This window comes from Paramormyrops kingsleyae, chromosome 16 (genome assembly GCF_048594095.1).
Source record: "Paramormyrops kingsleyae isolate MSU_618 chromosome 16, PKINGS_0.4, whole genome shotgun sequence".
NCBI classification, from domain to species: Eukaryota; Metazoa; Chordata; class Actinopteri; order Osteoglossiformes; family Mormyridae; genus Paramormyrops; species Paramormyrops kingsleyae.
In genome coordinates this window covers 3006840-3023969 of record NC_132812.1, presented here as the reverse complement: position 1 = coordinate 3023969, position 17130 = coordinate 3006840, and the positions used below count along the sequence as shown (strand labels likewise).

Below are 17130 nucleotides of genomic sequence, written 5' to 3'. Positions count from 1 at the left end.
GCATTGTGGGATCGAGCGGCCCTCCGGGCCAATGAGGTCACAAGTACTTTGGGCCGCATTCTCTTCCTCCTGTGCGGTCACGCAGTAGGCGAACACCACACGTAGAGACTGCGGCGCGAAATGATGTCCCGGGGTATGTCAGGGTGCGATATTCTTACCCAGCATCTAATTAATGGTGTCTTGTGTGCAGGGCTCCAGTTGTCTTGGGATGCACGTGGATGCCTACCCCCCTGAGGGAAAAATCACTAAAATCATCCATTCTCGTTTGCCCTCCCAACTCAGTAAATTTAACTGCTGGGACCCCCCTCTGGCTGACAAAGATTTTACCCCCATCATCCCCCTTGAAATATCTTTTTGACTTGACTACTGTATGTATGCTGATATCTGAATACCAATGACTCCATACACTTACGATTTCATGAAATAATGTTTTTAGTATAAAATAGTTATTATAGCTATTTATATCTATTAAATGTGGTACTACATACTGTTACACATAGCCTAGGTACATCTTCACTCTGTCAGTCACTTCTCACATTCATCTTCCTAAAGTAGATAAGCTTGGGCTCCTTGGGGTAGCCTGAAACAGTGGACATCCACCTCATGTTGACATGATCTAGTACATGGGTTCCAAAACTTTTAAGCCCATGACAGCCCAAATAACAGTGCCCAAGGCTCACAAACCAGGGGTGGGGTTGGTCCCCCTCGGTTCATTTGGCACTGACCGGGGGGAAAGTCCCCCTTAGTAGATTTATCCTAATGGACCAGTTATAATGCATTTTTTCAGGTTTTCCAGTTGTTATTATTAACAGAATTTGAAAATCATCTCACGACCACTCCAGGGTTCACTACCCTCATTTTGGGAACCCCTGATCTAATATAGTGGTCGGCAACCGGTCTCTCATAATTGACTACTGGATTGCCAAGACATTTCTATTCAATCATGACACAACTGCAACCCACCCATCAACAAAATGTACCCCCGGGGACCCCTGGTCAGCAAAATATACCATCATGATTTAGTAGCTCGCCAGTGTATTTTCGGTGTAAAAGCAGTTCTCACTGTAAAAATGGTTGGCAACCATTAATCTTGTACCTGATGAGCAGAATATCTTAGATCTTCTCTGAAGAACTGTTTTGATCGTCACTCTCTCCAGCTTTTTCTATATTGGCAATTTAAATGTATAAAGTGAAAAGATTTCAAGGCTGTCAAGCTGGGGTCTTTCTGCATGTATTTGCATATGAACAGAATCAGGATTCTAGGTCTGGTACCCAAAATACTTTTTGACAGCAGTTACGTCTCGTCTCATCAATTTTAAGCCATTATTTTGTGATGGTCAGTTCAACTTAGGGTCAGATCAAATTTAGAATACTTGTTCAGTCATAAACTTTGAACTTGATCTAAGGTGTGACCAAGCAATTCAAAGAGCATGAATAAAATGTAGTTTGGTCTAAAGACATGAACTTAGAATTATATTGAATGTCAAAAGATTTCACATGTCTTATATTAAGTAGTTACTTTCAATGTAGTTATTCCTGTAGTCAGCTTAGTCATTCATGCTGTTTTGGCTACCTGAAATATAAACAAATGTCAATTTAAAATTAATGTGTTTGTTTTTATCATTGTGGTAAATCTCAAGAATCATGGCCTCTGTTTTACAGCATGAAGCAAAACAAAACAAAGTTGGTTTGAGTGAAAAATGTGAAACCAGTGAAATAAAAGACTTTAGCAGGGTTAAGAATGTTTGTATGTAGATGTTTTGAAAAGTATTGTATTTCAAAATAATTGTGGTCCCTACAGAGATTTCTAGTTTTTCTTGACATATATTTTATACAGCTAATGTATTTTTATAAAATGAACTAATCAAAATGATTATATTATATCCATGTGAAATAAAAACACAAGACAAGGCATAATGTTGAAGTTTATTTATACAGATACATTTTTACATGTGACAGACAAAAAAATTCTTTACAAATAGTAATTTCATAAATGTAAAAAAATGAAGAGGCGTGTCTCATGTTGATGTTTATGTTCATATTGATTGTGCTGTTAATGAAGGTTAATGCTGTCTGACAGAAGATTAAGGGTATAGGTAAAAGACATAGAAGTATCTGTATAAATATGTCTTCAAGAGTAACAATATTGCTTTTATACATTAAAGGGTATCAAGGGAGACAGAGAGATTCCACCAAATTAAAAATATAAGTATTATGCACAGTGGGAAAGTTAAATAAAAGCCTATATCAAAGTAAGGCATCCAGTCTGTCAAGGATTGTCAGTCAACACTTATATCCAAGACACACACACACACACGCACACACACACACACACAAAATAAGATTTATAATAATTCATTTTTAATATATATATATATACCACTGATTCTCATTAAGCACTCCATTTGAATGAATGAATATGAATTGGCCCAAGTCTTTGCCCTCATGTGCTGAGGTCAGAGGGATTCTCAAGCCTGCAAGCTGAGCACTTTCCTCATCGTCCTTTGCTAAATAATCCTGATTGATCACAAGCCTGTTAAGACCCATTCGGTTTCTTATTGGTTCATTGTTATTCATTTTTGTTTTTGTTGTCCTTTACTCCTTGGTGTCCTGCAATACATTCTTTTCTCCATTAACCACTTTCCTATATATCACTCATGATAATGTAGAAGAGGACTTGATATTCCTGCCAGTAGACACTGCAAGTATCTGGTGCTAATGAAGCTTTTGTGTAGTTTCAGTCCTGCATATTTGGTCATCAATTTTTAACCTTGGTTTTATGAATTTATATATTGTAAACTACGTATTACTTATTATTAACTAGCCTGAGCACTAAAGGTAAAAAAGGTGTACTGATGTTGATAATAATTTACTCAGTTTGGTTTTTGGTTGGTCAGATTGTGATGCTTCAGGTTTTACCATATACCACAAAAGCCTAACTCCAGAGATGGCCACCATTGCTGTTTATTTTCAAGCTGGTCTGTGTGCTTCTGTCACTTGAGGACTGCCCAACTACAAGCCTCTGCCACTGGGATGATGTCATTCAGCATTTCATAACAGGTACATGATGTCATAAAGTGTGATTTATGAATAACTCAGGAGTGACTGGTATAAGGCTGCAATTATTTAATACCCTCTACCAAGTTACCGTCAAATATGAGGGTGATTTTTGTCCTCATTATTTTTACAGCTAAATTTGAACCAGGGGCCACACCCAGTTCACCCCCCCCCCCCCCATTCTTGCCCATAGTTACTATGGTAACTGTACTCGGTGATTCTCATATGCAATCTTGTGATCTCATCTCAATTTGTCTACTGCTTAAAATTTGTCCCATTGAAACAAATGTTAATTACATGTTCGACTAGCTGATTAATTACATGTCTGACTTGCACTAAAGTAGGGGGATACCTGTAGTTCCCAAGCTGGAAAAAAAATAGAAATAGTTAATGCAACTAATGGGAACTTGTGCAGGTGTCTGCCAACATGCTTACAAGATGACATGGGACAACATAAGCCTCAAGAAAACTAACATTGGTAAATTTTGCTCTTTCAATGTTAATCTTGCTTTTCCCTGGGAAGTGAAAGATGTAGTCATCGTTTTAGGTTATAAATGTGCATGTACATTATTTGTCTTTCTCTCTCCATTCCCCATTCCCTCTCTCCCTCTCAAGCATCTGCACAGGACCAGCCCATGAATGACCAGAGGGGGCACTCTCCACTCCTTACCCACAATGCGACACGTTCATTCAGATGCACTCAGCTCATCACCATCACACCTCTCACACTGTTAACAAACCCATTTTTTACAAGAAAAGTGAAAAAAGAAACAACAATACAATAAAATTATTATTAATAATAATGAAAAAATAAAAATAATAAGCAGCTTTATGTCATGAAACTATATTCAAAGGTATAAACAGGTATATATATGTGATATATATATACACATCACACAACAAAAACATAACATGAAAAAACAGGGTATTTGTTGTGTGCAGGTATATATACATATACCTATACACACACGCACACACATGATACACGCACATCCTGTTTTGTATGTATATATGATAATTTCAGTATTGCACGTTTTCTTACTATATTGTGTTATCTGCAATAGCTTGTTTCACCCCAGGCTCCACCTACCCCTCCTTCCACACTGAGAAGTTTGTTAGAGACATTAACTTGTCCAGCTGAGTGGGTCTCGCTTGTCTTTGCTTTTGCATAATACTGAAAAGTGCCCAGGCTTACAACAGCTGCTATTCCACTTTGGACTGGGCCTCTATGGGTCTAGTGGGCCCATGAAATCGTCCTTCTTCTGCCGCCAAGCTCCCACTGCCCTGTAACGGCCAGGATGTGTGGGTCAGGGCTGGGAAAAGCTGCACCGATTCACACCGCACCCTGTGACAATCTGGGTGAGGAGCCAGCGCACCCCAAGACCCCCTCTGAGGTCACAAGCGCAACAAAAGTCATCTGCATTTGGACACAGCTCCCATGGAAAAAACAAACTTCAGAAGTAACAAAACCTGAGGGGAATTTCAAAATTGAATAGCGAGGACTTGGATTGCATGTCGGGGGGGGATCCTCAGAATTTCTGACCTGGTCCCATTCTTCTTCCTGATGTGTACAGTTTATGCTGGGTAGGAATCATCCATGCCTGTCATGTTTTCACAGCATTGTATGAAACTGCAGCAACAGCAAGTCAGCCATGTGACCCTAATGGCTGGTGGGGTTCTGGAGGTCAGGCTCCACCCATGACCTGCTGCCGCTGCTTTGAACACCTGCCCATGTGCCCCCACACCATGCTCTGACCATGGAGCAAGATCAGTAGGCTGGGGGCTGCTCCCTTTGCCTGTTGGGTGGCTTCTCTTGCATGGATAATGGCACCACATGTGCCCCCCCCACCCTCATACACATCATGTGACACGCCATCTCTCTCTTTCATTCCTCCACCTCCTTAATCACTCTTGCTCTACTGCTTGATTTTCTCTCCCTTGTCTCTCTTTGTCTCATTGTCCATCATTTTGCTGATAAATCAACTTAAAGAGCCCCTTGTCTGTTTTCGCGGCCCCCGGAGCTGTGGTGTGAGGTCTCCTGAACTCAGGGGCACCTTTCATTATTAACGCCGCTGTCAGGCAAGAGGGACCCCCCCCCCCTCCCAAATAAGCACATTTTAAAAACCCACAGACAAACACAGACACACACACAGTGCTGCTCCGGAAAGGGTATTGTTGAGAGTGGATGCGAAGGCCACTCGGACTGGGGGTGGGGGGTCACACATACACCGGCTCACAGACCTCAGTTGGCTCCTCCTCAGGACTGGAGCCACTAATCAGAGGCAGACCCTCCTCAGGTGGCTTCGGGCAGCGGAAGGGGCATCCATTGTCATCGAAGAAACGGCGGAAAGTGAACTCATAGAACGCATGTTCAGGTTCGCCCAGCTTGCCTTGGGTGGGGCCCAGTGTGTCGCCCCCGCTACCGCTCCAGGCTTCCGGCCCATCCCCCTCCACCGGGTCAAAGTTGGAGGTATCCATGGGGTGGCTGATCCTAGGCCGATAGGGTGCCGGCTGTGTGCGCAGGTTGCTGGAGAAGTCAATCTGGCTGAAGAAGGAGTGGGCCTTGATCTCTCCAGCGCCGTTACCGCCGAGCCGGTCCTCGGCTGAGCAGCACAGGCGGCTGATGATGTCTACTGCCTCGGCACTCAACTTCACCTGGGGCGGCACCTGCAGCGTGCTCTCCCAGTTGATGACCTAAGGGACAGAGACCATCACACTAATCACGGCAGACATAATCTCACTGACCATCACAGTCATGGTCACTCCATCACACTGATCATCATCACAGTCAGACTCCATCACACTGATCATCATCACAGTCAGACTCAATCAAACTGATCGTCATCACAGAGTCTCCATCACACCGATCATCATAACAGTCAGACTCCAACACACTAATCATCCTCATGGTCTCGATCACAATAACCATCATCACAGTCAGTCTCCATCACATTGATCATCATCACAGACTTTCCATGACACTGATCATCATCATCACAGAATCTTCATCACAATTGAACAATACAAAAACTCAGAGATCTTTGGTAAGATATCAGATTATCTCTTTGTACGTTCAGTACAAATAAATAAAAACTGCTGCATTGCATACTAGATAAATCTATATGAGAGCCATGTGTCATTGTATCACCCCATTCATGCTCAGACACTGTATGAGGCAACTGGGCCAAGTGTGAGTACACCCTCAGTCTAAATCACAGTGATCATCACAGAGTCTCCATCACATCATCATAAAACATTTGCCATCTTTCTTTACATGTTGATATTGCTGTTTTTTTAAACTGAGTACCTGTGGATCCCTGTACTAGGAAACTAAATGGCAAACTGCTTCAGACTGGAAGGTTGGACTGCTTGTTCCCTCCTGGGGTTTGAACTTCAGTAAAAGTGACTTCAGTAAAATATTCAGCTGCATGTTGTGTTTATCAAAGGCAATTATTACAACTAATTAATGCTATTGATCCAGGTGTAGTTTTAGTAGAAGCCTGACAGCAGGCTGTCTCCTGACACTCAAACCTGTAACATTCTGGGCAAAAGCCAGCTACCCCACCCAGATTCCACTGTGGAACAGATGCTTTCAGCCAACCTTGATCTGGGTCTCTGTGGGGGTGGGGGCCAGGAACGGGGGTTGTCCCACCAGCATCTCAAAGAGGATTACACCCACACTCCACCAGTCACACAGTTGGGTGTAACCTGCAGAGAACAGAGGCATTCATCTTCTAGGGTGAGGCTTGATGTGGCACTTTATTCTTATTAATCAAAAGTTATTTCTTTCAAGATGTCATAACAAATAACTTCCTCCTCTGATCCTTTGACTAACAGCTGTTTTTTTCACAATGATACATCATCTATTTTATTTGATATATAATTGAAGGTGCACCACATATTTTGCTTTCTACCCCTTGATGTGAAACAGTTAACTGTTAAATTCTGTGTCAGGGAAGTCATAGGTGCAGATCTCCTTTGCTCCCCATCTCCAGCTCCACCTTCTGGCTCAAATCCCACCGCATGCGACCCACCTTTGCGTAACAGCACCTCGGGGGCAATGTAGTTGGGTGTGCCCACCAAGGAGTGGGCCAGGCAGCGCTGGTGCTGCCTCATGGCCCTCTGCTCCAGGCTGGCCAGCCGGTCACCGCAGCGGCAGTTGGACATGTCATCCCACAGCTCGCTCGGCTCCATGCTGTCCTGACGGGTGTGGCTTCCTGAAGCGAAGACATGATTTGATGTGTTTGAATATAGAATTTTTTTGGGAGTTTCTGGGAGTTTTGTGAACGTCTCAGACAACAAGCGAAGGCCAACACACAATATACAAAAAGTTTAACCCATAAATGCATTCATCTACGTACAGTGCTGTTTTGGAGGACAACAAGCATGTTTACGGCAGCGTCTGGCATGAAATCTTGCAGTGATCAACCCCCAACCCCCCCAGTTCGAGGTGCTTGCTTCGCTTTCCAAGGGGACCAATGGGACAAAAACTTTCAACACTTTTACCAAATTTGGGGGGGGGGAGGGGGGCTGCTTGAATTTCCATAAGTGATTTTAAACTACATAAAGACAAGTTTGGTAGTTTCTCCTCAACTTTTAGAAACTTTCCAGGGGCCAGTTTAACTCACAACAAAACAATATGACACACTGATCACAGAAGATCACACATTACTATCAGAGCTGCCCAAAGCCCATTTAGTGCCCCAGGGAACCTTCACTACCCAACTTAACTAAACTGGATGGGGCTAAACAGCAAATCTGTTGAAGAGGCATGGGAATTTTTTAAAAGCACATTGTTGCAATTGCAAGAGGACTCCATGCCTGTTTCCAGCAAAACTAAATCTAGGAACCTGCAGCCAAGGTGGTTTACTAAGGAAATTAAGAATAAAGTCAGGAGAAAAAGGGCTGTCTTCCATAAATGGAAGTTAACTAACGATTTCAAAATAAAGCAGGAGTATCTAAGTCTACAGGTTGAGTTAAAAAATAACATTAGACTCGCTAAGAGGAATGTAGAAAGGAAGATTGCATTGGAGGCTAAGGATGACATTAAAAGCTTCTTCCAATATTTTAACTCCAAAAGAGCTCTAAAAGCTGAAATCACTAATCTGCAGGATAGTAAGGGTCTTATGATTGAAAATGAAATTGATATAGTAAATGATTATTTTACACGGGTGTTCACAGTAAAGAACACAAGTAATTTGCCACCATTTACTACAAATACAGTGTTGTCTATGACCAATATATGTATAACTGAGGCTGATGTGGTACAAAGCCTAGCTAAGCTCAAATGTGGGCAGTGGTAGCTTGATGGTTAGGGGTTGCACACTTGTAATTGAAAGATTGCAGGTTTGAATCCCTGACCAGCAAGACACCACTGAGGTACCCTGAGCAAGGTACCGCCCCCAAGCACTGCTCCCCGGGTGCTGAATTAGCTGCCCCCTGCTGTGTCACATATGGGTTAAATGCAGAGAACACATTTTGTTGTTATGCAGTGTGCTGTGTCAACAATGACAATTAATCACTAAATTCTAATTAAAAAAATAAATAAATTGCAGGGCCCTGATGGCATCTTACCTATAGTTTTAAAAGAGATGAGGGATATTATTAGCCAACCTTTAACATAATTTTTTCAGAAATCCTGAAAAATTAAGATGTAGGGATTTTAGGAACTGTAGAAGCTTGGATCGAAAACTGGTTAACAGAATGGAAGCAGCGGGTAATTATTAGAGAAACAATGTCACAGTGGGCCTGCATTCATAGTAGGGTACCGCAGGGTTCAATTTTAGGACCACTATTGTTCCTAATTTACATTAATGATATTGACACCAATGCATAAAGTAAACTGGTTAAATTTGCAGATGACACCAAGGTGGGTGGTGTAGCAGATACTAAACTAGCAGCACAGAGGAACCAATTAAAAAGGCCAATAGGTTACATCTCTAGGTAAATGAACTGCATTTATATAGTGCTTTTGTACTCGTACAAGGACTTTGCAATTCATGCCTCACATTCACCCATTCATACACTGGTGGCGAAGGCCGCCACACAAGGCTCCAACCTGCACACTGTGAGCAACTTGGGGTTCAGTGTCTTACTCAAGGACACTTTGATGAGGTCAGGAGGAACCAGGGCTTGAACCTACAACCCTCTGGTTGCCAAATGATAGCACTAACTCCAGCGCCACCATCTTCCCCGGAAAAGCAGACAAAAATATCTAATTCCCCTCCCAAAGCTATAAACCAAAAGGAAACACTGTCCAGGTATATAAGATTCTAACAGGTCTCGATGCTGTTCAGCCAAATGGGTACTTTAATATTAGTTTAAATATTAGAACTCGTGGCCATAGGTGGAAATTAGCGGGAGAACATTTTAAACTGAATTTGAGAAAACACTTCTTTACACAGCGTGTAGTTAGAGTATGGAATAGTCTTCCTGCTAGTGTAGTGCAAGCAAAAACCCCGAGTTCCTTTAAATCAGAGCTAGATAAGATTTTAATAACTCTGAGCTATTAGTTAAGTTCTCCCCAAACGAGCTTGATGGACTGAATGGCCTCCTCTCCTTTGCGAATTTCTTATGTTCTTATCTCAGACAGTAGCATCGCCAGCTGCTAAGTTGGCACCCTGTCAGCGGATGGCACCCAAGACTCCCACCTATGTGGCTGAATGGGTTGACTGGCACTGATTAGCATAAATATGGGCATTGCACTTCAGGCTGCGTATTCACAAAGCATGCAAGTGGAGAGCCAACGTATAACCTTATCACAATGTTTCTGCAATGCAAACATCAGCCTCCCCTTACCTTTCTGGTAATACTTGGAGTTATGTGTCCAGCGGAAGCCAGTGCACAAACCAAAGTCGGTGAGCTTGATGTGGCCGTCCAGGTCAATGAGGATGTTATCAGGTTTGATGTCGCGGTGGATGAATCCCATCCGGTGCACGCTTTCAATGGCCAGTGTCAGTTCAGCCACATAGAAGCGGGCCAGGTTCTCAGGGAAGACTCCCATGCGGATCAGCAGGTTCATCATGTCCCCGCCGGGGATGTAGTCCATGACGAAGTACAGGCTGTCGCGATCCTGGAAGGAGTAGTAGAGGCGTACTACCCACTCGTTGTCGGCTTCTGCCAGAATGTCGCGCTCGGCTTTGACGTGAGCCACCTGGTTCCTCAGCAGCACATCCTTCTTGCGCAGTGTTTTCATGGCATACAGGGCGTTTGTATCCACCTTGCGTGTCAGACACACTTCACCAAAGGCACCGATGCCCAGAGTCTTGATCTTCACGAACATGGATTTGTCCATCTTGGCACGCTTCAGTCGGTTGTAATTCGATTCCTTCTGATAGAGCATCTTTCTCATCTGTTCTTGCTCAGCCTCAGAGAGGCCAGCCTGGGGGGGTGGGTGGGGGTAGAGGTGAGGAACATGTGATATAGCAGTTCAGGACATGACATGAACTTCTAACCAACTGGTGATCTGTAGAAATGCCAGGAAGACGGTATTAAGTTGCACTGATTGATAATAATCTATGATAAACTTAACCATAACCCAAAGATGCAAAAAGAAGCTTGTCTGGGTCAATGTGAAGGACCTATCAATTAATGAGGTAGAAATGAAGTCTTTGCTTAACATCTGTGCTATGGTGGTTCAAAAGGAGCCAGGTCCATCCATCCATTAGTTTTCGCCAACTTCTTATCCTATTCAAGGTCGTGGGGGTTCCGGAGCCTATCCCAAAGGCTACAGGCCCAAGGCAGGGAACAACCCATGACAGGGCACCAACCAATCACAGGGCACACTCACACACACATGCATACCTATGGGCAATTTGGTAACTCCAATTTAACCTCAGCACGTTTTTTGGTCTGTGGGGGGAAACCAGAGTACCTGGAGAAAACCCCATAGGGAGAACCTACAAGCTCCACACACATGGAGCCATGATGGAGACTCAAACCCTGGTCCCAGAAGTAGGAGACAACAGTGCTAACCACTGTTCCACCATGCCACCCTGAGTTAGGTCATTCACCATAATTTTTATCATCCGCAATTCATTTGCCTACAATAGGCAAACAGCAGATACTAAGGTATTCTGTTAAGTACACATAAAATCAGACAGAGACACACATGTGCACGGACACACACAGCTTCAGGCTCTCACCTTGGACATCTCTTGTTCCAACTGCATTCTCCTGTTTAGCTTCTGCTGGTAAGTCTTCATTACATTCTCCACGTGCTGCTCCATGTAGAACTTGAAGGCAAAGGGCGAGTAACTCTTGATGCGGGATTCCCGCTTCTCTGTGTCACGGGCATTCTTCCGCACAGGCACCGGTGACGTCTGGATCTGCTTCTTGTCTTTGGCTGCCTTCTCAGCCTTGTTGCCCTTGGCTTTGTCCTTGGTGAGGGCCTCCCCAGCCTTTGCGCTATTGCTGGGCTCCACAGTGGAGTTTCCAGGGGCACCGTCTAAAGGTGCTGACTCAGGGCCCATCCCAGGCATCATGAGATTTTTGGGGTAGGGTGGAGGTGGGCAGCGAGGCTCTGGGGTAGGCTCTAGGGGATAAGAGTGTGGTTCAGGTGTGTCCTGGGTTTGAGCAGCTAGCCAGCCTGGGTGGCAAGGTCCCACAGCGGTCTTGGGCTCTGGTCTCAGAACCCGGATGCTCTTGACAGGCTGCTGGATAGGTGGTGAGGTCACAGCTGTGATGGTGTGAGGTGGCCCCAGGGCGGTGTCCTGCTTGACCGTGGAAGGCCTAACTGCCATTCCAGTGCCTCCCGTCCCGGTGCCACCAACCTTTTGTGGATTGTTAAAGGAGTTGGTCCTACTGGGGATGCGGACCTCCCCCCTAAAGGGCCCCTGTGGTCCCTGGGGAGGTCGAGCAGAAGCTGCCTCTGAGGGGCCAGGCTGGGCCCAGTGGTGCTCAAACAGGTCCAGATTGACACTGGCCCTGGAGGGTGTTAGAAGGGCCTGGGTGACATCAGCATAGTCGGGACCCACCGCTGCAGTGGCCTGCCGGTGGGGGATCATGTGGACCTGGTGGGGATGTGGATGGCCATGTGGTGGGAGGTACAAGCCAGGAGAGTACCCAGCTGCCCCCCCACTGCTTTGTCCCAATGCCCCTTTGCTTTGCAGACCCCCGTACCCATCTGAAGGTGATGATGCCACTGGCATCTTGTTCTGAAAGGAGGAGCTCCTCTGGACAGGATAGCCTGATGACTCCATTACATGTGGCCGGCTGGGTCCATAGTGTGCTCCGCTAGGACCCCCTGGTGGAGAAGACTGGAGCTGTAGGGGCTGCCCAGAAACGGTATAACCCATTAGGGCCTCATTTGGTGGATAGGCCTTCTGCTGGGCACCGGAAGGGAACATAGGAGCCCCAGTTGGGTTCTGGGCAGCCATTGAAGGGGGGTATGGCCCCATGCTGGGAGGGCGGCCCAAGGGATTGCTCATGGGCGGGCCTTGGTTAGAGGGTGGTGGGATCATGTAGCTCACAACTGGGCCACCAATATAGGGTCTGGGCATATCCCCCAAGCCAGGGGCACTCTCTGCTCCGTACCCAGGCCCATCATACATGATTGGACCCATCTGGTGATATGGAGGCATGGCGCTATCTGCCCCCCCATCCAGTGCTGGCCGGTGATCCATGGAGTTTGGCACACTCCCTTGGCCTGATAAGAAAATGAGTATGATGGTTAGTGAAGTATGTACACTATCATGGCCACTTGTATCTACACTAAAGTATGTAGTAATAAATTCACAGAAACAGGCACAGAATGCCGCAAAATCAATTACTCATACGGTCAAGCTCTTTCACCATAACATAAACATTTTACTCTACAATATGCAAAATATTTCTTATGGTACATATTACAGTTTCTGCATTCTTAGTTATCATACAGAATTTGTATTAGTACAGACCCTAAATGTAGACTTCAACATGTAAACATTAACAATTATTGTGTTCCCAAGCTGGGGCAGACCATTGTTGCCGTAAACGCTTTGGTATGTAAGGCTATAACTCAAAAATTGATTTGCGGAACTTTTTCAAACTTTGCAGGCATATTGTCTGGGTGATGAACTGGAAGTGGATCTAAATAGCGACTGGGCTGATACCTGGCAAATTAAATTTAAGGTAGATAAATGTAAGGTAATCCATGCAGGGAGCAGAAATATGAAGTACAGATATTTTATGGGTTCCACTGAAATAAAGGTAGCTGATTATGAGAAAGACCTTGGTGTGTATGTTGATGCTTCCATGTCCCACTCTCGCCAGTGTGGGGAAGCAATTAAAAAGGCCAATAGGATGTTGGGCCACATCTCTAGGTGTGTGGAGTTTAAGCCAAGGGAAGTGATGCTACAATTATATAATTCCTTAGTAAAACTCCACCTAGAATAATGTGTGCAGGTTTGGTCACCATACCTTAAGAAGGACATTGCTGCCTTAGAAAAGGTGCAACGGAGGGCTACGAGAATGATTCCTGGTCTTAGAGGAATGTCTTATGAGGAGAGGTTAGCTGAGCTAAATCTGTTCAGCCTCAAGCAAAGGAGACTGAGGGGGGACATGATCCAGGTCTATAAGATTCGAACGGGTCTGGATGCTGTTCAGCCAAATGGCTATTTCAATATTAGTTTAAATACTAGAACTCGTGGTCATAGGTGGAAATAAGCGGGAGAACATTTTAAACTGAATTTGAGAAAACACTTCTTTACACAGCGTGTAGTTAGAGTATGGAATAGTCTTCCTGCTAGTGTAGTGCAAGCTAAAACCCTGAGTTCCTTTAAATCAGAGCTAGATAAGATTTTAATAACTCTGAGCTATTAGTTAAGTTCTCCCCAAACGAGCTTGATGGGCCGAATGGCCTCCTCTCGTTTGTAAATTTCTTATGTTCTTAATTTTGTGACAGATTGGATTTTGAGACAATTTTTGTAGCAGTGCCACATAGTGATACCAAAAAAGGGCAGTTTCAGACATTTAATCCTATTAGTGCAATAACTCAATAAGTCAAACGAATAACAAAAATCATTTTCACCATTTGCCAACATGTTGTAAGGGTGAAGATCTGGACCTGGTCAAATTTTGAGACAAATTGTACTAAAATTGAAGCAACATTGCTTAGTGACAGTAAAGTAAAAGATGATTTAAATAAGATGCTTAACCTTGTGAGCAGTATAACTCTATTTGATATTATTACACTATTAAATCTTTAATGGATTACCCGTGGATTTTCGCCTTCCTGCCTCATCTTTCCCCGCTAACGTAACAATTACTGCTTCACAAAAACATTATATGGATGAAATCCTACACTTGAAAATCTACACCTGACAGACCTAAGATCTAAGTCCCAAAGCTGAAATTGCAGCCAAGGGTGAAAATGGAGGCTTGGAGACACCATCTAGTGAACAAAGCCACTGCCATCTAAATGTATTCCATGGAACTTTTTGCAAACTTTCCAGGAACACTGTACAGGTTAGTGATTGTAATGTTGTGGGGAGCAAGATGATTTTCTAAATATTCTAAAATAAACTTTCGATTTTTTTTCATCACCAGCACCCATGCTCTGTAAATTTTATTAGTGGCAGTCCGGTGGTCAGTCAATGAAATTCATAATGGGGAACTTGGTGAAATTGACCATGGGGGAAATTAATTGTGTCACATAGCCCAAGTGCAAGTCAGTGGTCAAGATGAAAGAACAGGTGCAGATCTGGTGAACCAGATTACATTAAGACAAGTCAACAAGTCACACAAATGGTGCCAGAGGTACCAGAAAAATAGCCCAACCCCTCACTACGACCCCAAGCAGTATAGGGCACAAGGCTGGGGTACACCCTGGATGGGATGCCAGTTCATAGCAGAGTACATACAATCATACTCTGTAGGTATTCAGAAACACTAATTAGCCAGTTGGAGGCAATTGGAGGACCTAGAGGAAACCCACTCCACACTCGACCACCATGCCCCCAATTTGTGTGTGTTTATTTTTTGCAGTTTACAGGAATATAACATAAATGGAACTCACCCGGTGAGGTCTGCCTGATGACGCGCACGATCTGCTCGTTCCTGGGGTCCAGGTAGCCCATCTTGCTGATGAACTCCAGCGCTGCTTCGATATTCCTGCTTCCTGTCTGCTTCAGGGCACGCACCGCCATTTCCTGTGTGCCACAGGGATGCATAAGGCCAGTGGGAAAATGCAGGAGAAAAAAAAACAGCGAGCTAAACAATGCGGCATGTCATAATGTCTTGGTGTTCCCACTTCCGGAAACCTGACACCGGAAAAGACAAAAGTGAGGAATGTTAGAGTGCCAAAACAAGAAAACTACTAATCTACCATACGAATAACTTTTAAACATTTATATTAATATATTTTATAAATAATCATTTGCTGCAATAATACCAAGAAAAAAATCGCGGTGTGTGTAAAATTGATTCACACTGATGGGAGGCAATTCATGAAAACTCTGACAAAGTACTTTTCATAACTGCATTTTCTTCAGCGCTCAACACCTCACATTCTGGTCTTTATGTTGTTAGCTCTGCCTTTCAGAGGTTTCATTCAAGTGAGAGATGCTTGACTCAGCTGTAATCTGAGGTCCTCACAGAGTGTATTATTGATTGGCTTCCCTCTGTTCAGAGATGTTTAGTATAAAAAGAAAGCCACTATAAATAGCTAGCGATATGAAACGACTCAAAATGCAGAGGTCTCTTCCCCAGATACTTGAGATCGAGCAATCACAAGTGTTATTGGGGAGCTCATCCTATATAGCGCATGACTTCACTACAGAGACATTTGGCAAAACCGTAGTTTTACACATAACACAACTATTCTGATATACTGCATTTAATGGTTCAACAACAGAACTGCAAGCAAACTACAAAAGTAGAGCCATGTGGATGGACAGCATAGCACTGCCTGAGCTTTTACAGACTATAGCGACTGGCAGTCTATCTTAAAATCAGAAAGAAAAACAAGATCACCATCCTGTTATTTTTAATGTGCTGCTTAGCTAAAACTGAGAAAACATGTTTAATGCTGGATGTTTGAAAGCAGTATGAGGTTCTCAAGGGTGCAACAGCAAAACCCTTTACAGGAGTTCAGCTAACAGCTGTCAGGTTACAGTCTATGTCCTTAACCACCATGCAAGTTGCTCAGACCCCAGGCTGACCTGCAGTGCAGTCAAACACAACTCTTCTGGGCTCCCCAAGACATCCCCCGGACACTAACTGCACCGGACACGCTTAGACTGCTCTATTGGGCACTACTGCCATCAGCTAAGACATTATGTCATGTGACCAGTAAGAAAGCAGCCTGGAATTCACAGGACAACTGGACAGAATGCAAAGAAGGGAGCAGGGGGGTGTATTTTAAGAACCACAACCCCACCAAAAAAAACATAGACATACACACATACACATGTAGCAAACCAACACTCCATGTCTATTTATGGTCACCGGTTGTAGAAGGCCAGTTGGTTGCCTGGCTGTATATCTCCGTAGCAACAACCAACCTTTTCACATCCTCTCTACATTTATGCTTCTGCTTTTTGCCAACAGGGGGAGAAAAATATTGGTTCAGTCTCCAAAAGAGGGGTAGTGATTCGAAGAATCCCTCACTCCCAAGGAGCCACTCTCAGACTTCATTTTCTGACCAGGAATACAGCCACATCTAGGTGTCTCCTCTTCATTTTTTCATTTATTGTCTTAACATTAGCTCAATGGATTCCAAGTCTTTGATACAGCAGGAAGTTTATAAAGCTCCAGGGTGATTGATACTAGTTGGCATTTTTACAAGGATTCCACTAATACACCAATGGTCTGGAAGGGTCACTTAGAAGCCCTCTTGACTGACGGAGGCCAAAGTGTTTGATTATACTTCTCATAATTGACAATATGATGTAAGAGCTGTGGAGCCATATTTTTCAAACTCACTTAAAGTTCACATAATGCTGGTAAGTAATAAGACATAGTGATAGTAATAAGACTAGCAACTGAAGGTCGACCATCAGAAACGGCTTCTCTTGAATTTCTTGTTTCTATACTGTGCTGCGGTCATCTGAAAGACTTCTGGCAAGGAAGTGAGCCACGTTTGTTTTCGCCATT

At 43.9% G+C, this 17130-nt stretch overlaps 1 protein-coding gene across 1 annotated transcript in view; it reads right to left on the bottom strand.

Annotated features, from left to right (window-relative positions):
- Positions 1-1914: 1914 nt before the first annotated feature.
- Positions 1915-17130, bottom strand: part of lats2 (large tumor suppressor kinase 2) — a 30540-nt gene continuing 15324 nt past the window's right edge. The window contains exons 3-8 of the mRNA XM_023799815.2: positions 15053-15185; positions 11202-12703; positions 9856-10438; positions 7092-7274; positions 6659-6765; positions 1915-5751 (exon numbers count right to left, since the gene is read on the bottom strand). Coding sequence (XP_023655583.2) covers positions 5275-5751; positions 6659-6765; positions 7092-7274; positions 9856-10438; positions 11202-12703; positions 15053-15185 — 2985 coding nt within the window. The 3' untranslated portion in view covers positions 1915-5274. The remainder of the gene's footprint in view (positions 5752-6658; positions 6766-7091; positions 7275-9855; positions 10439-11201; positions 12704-15052; positions 15186-17130) is intronic.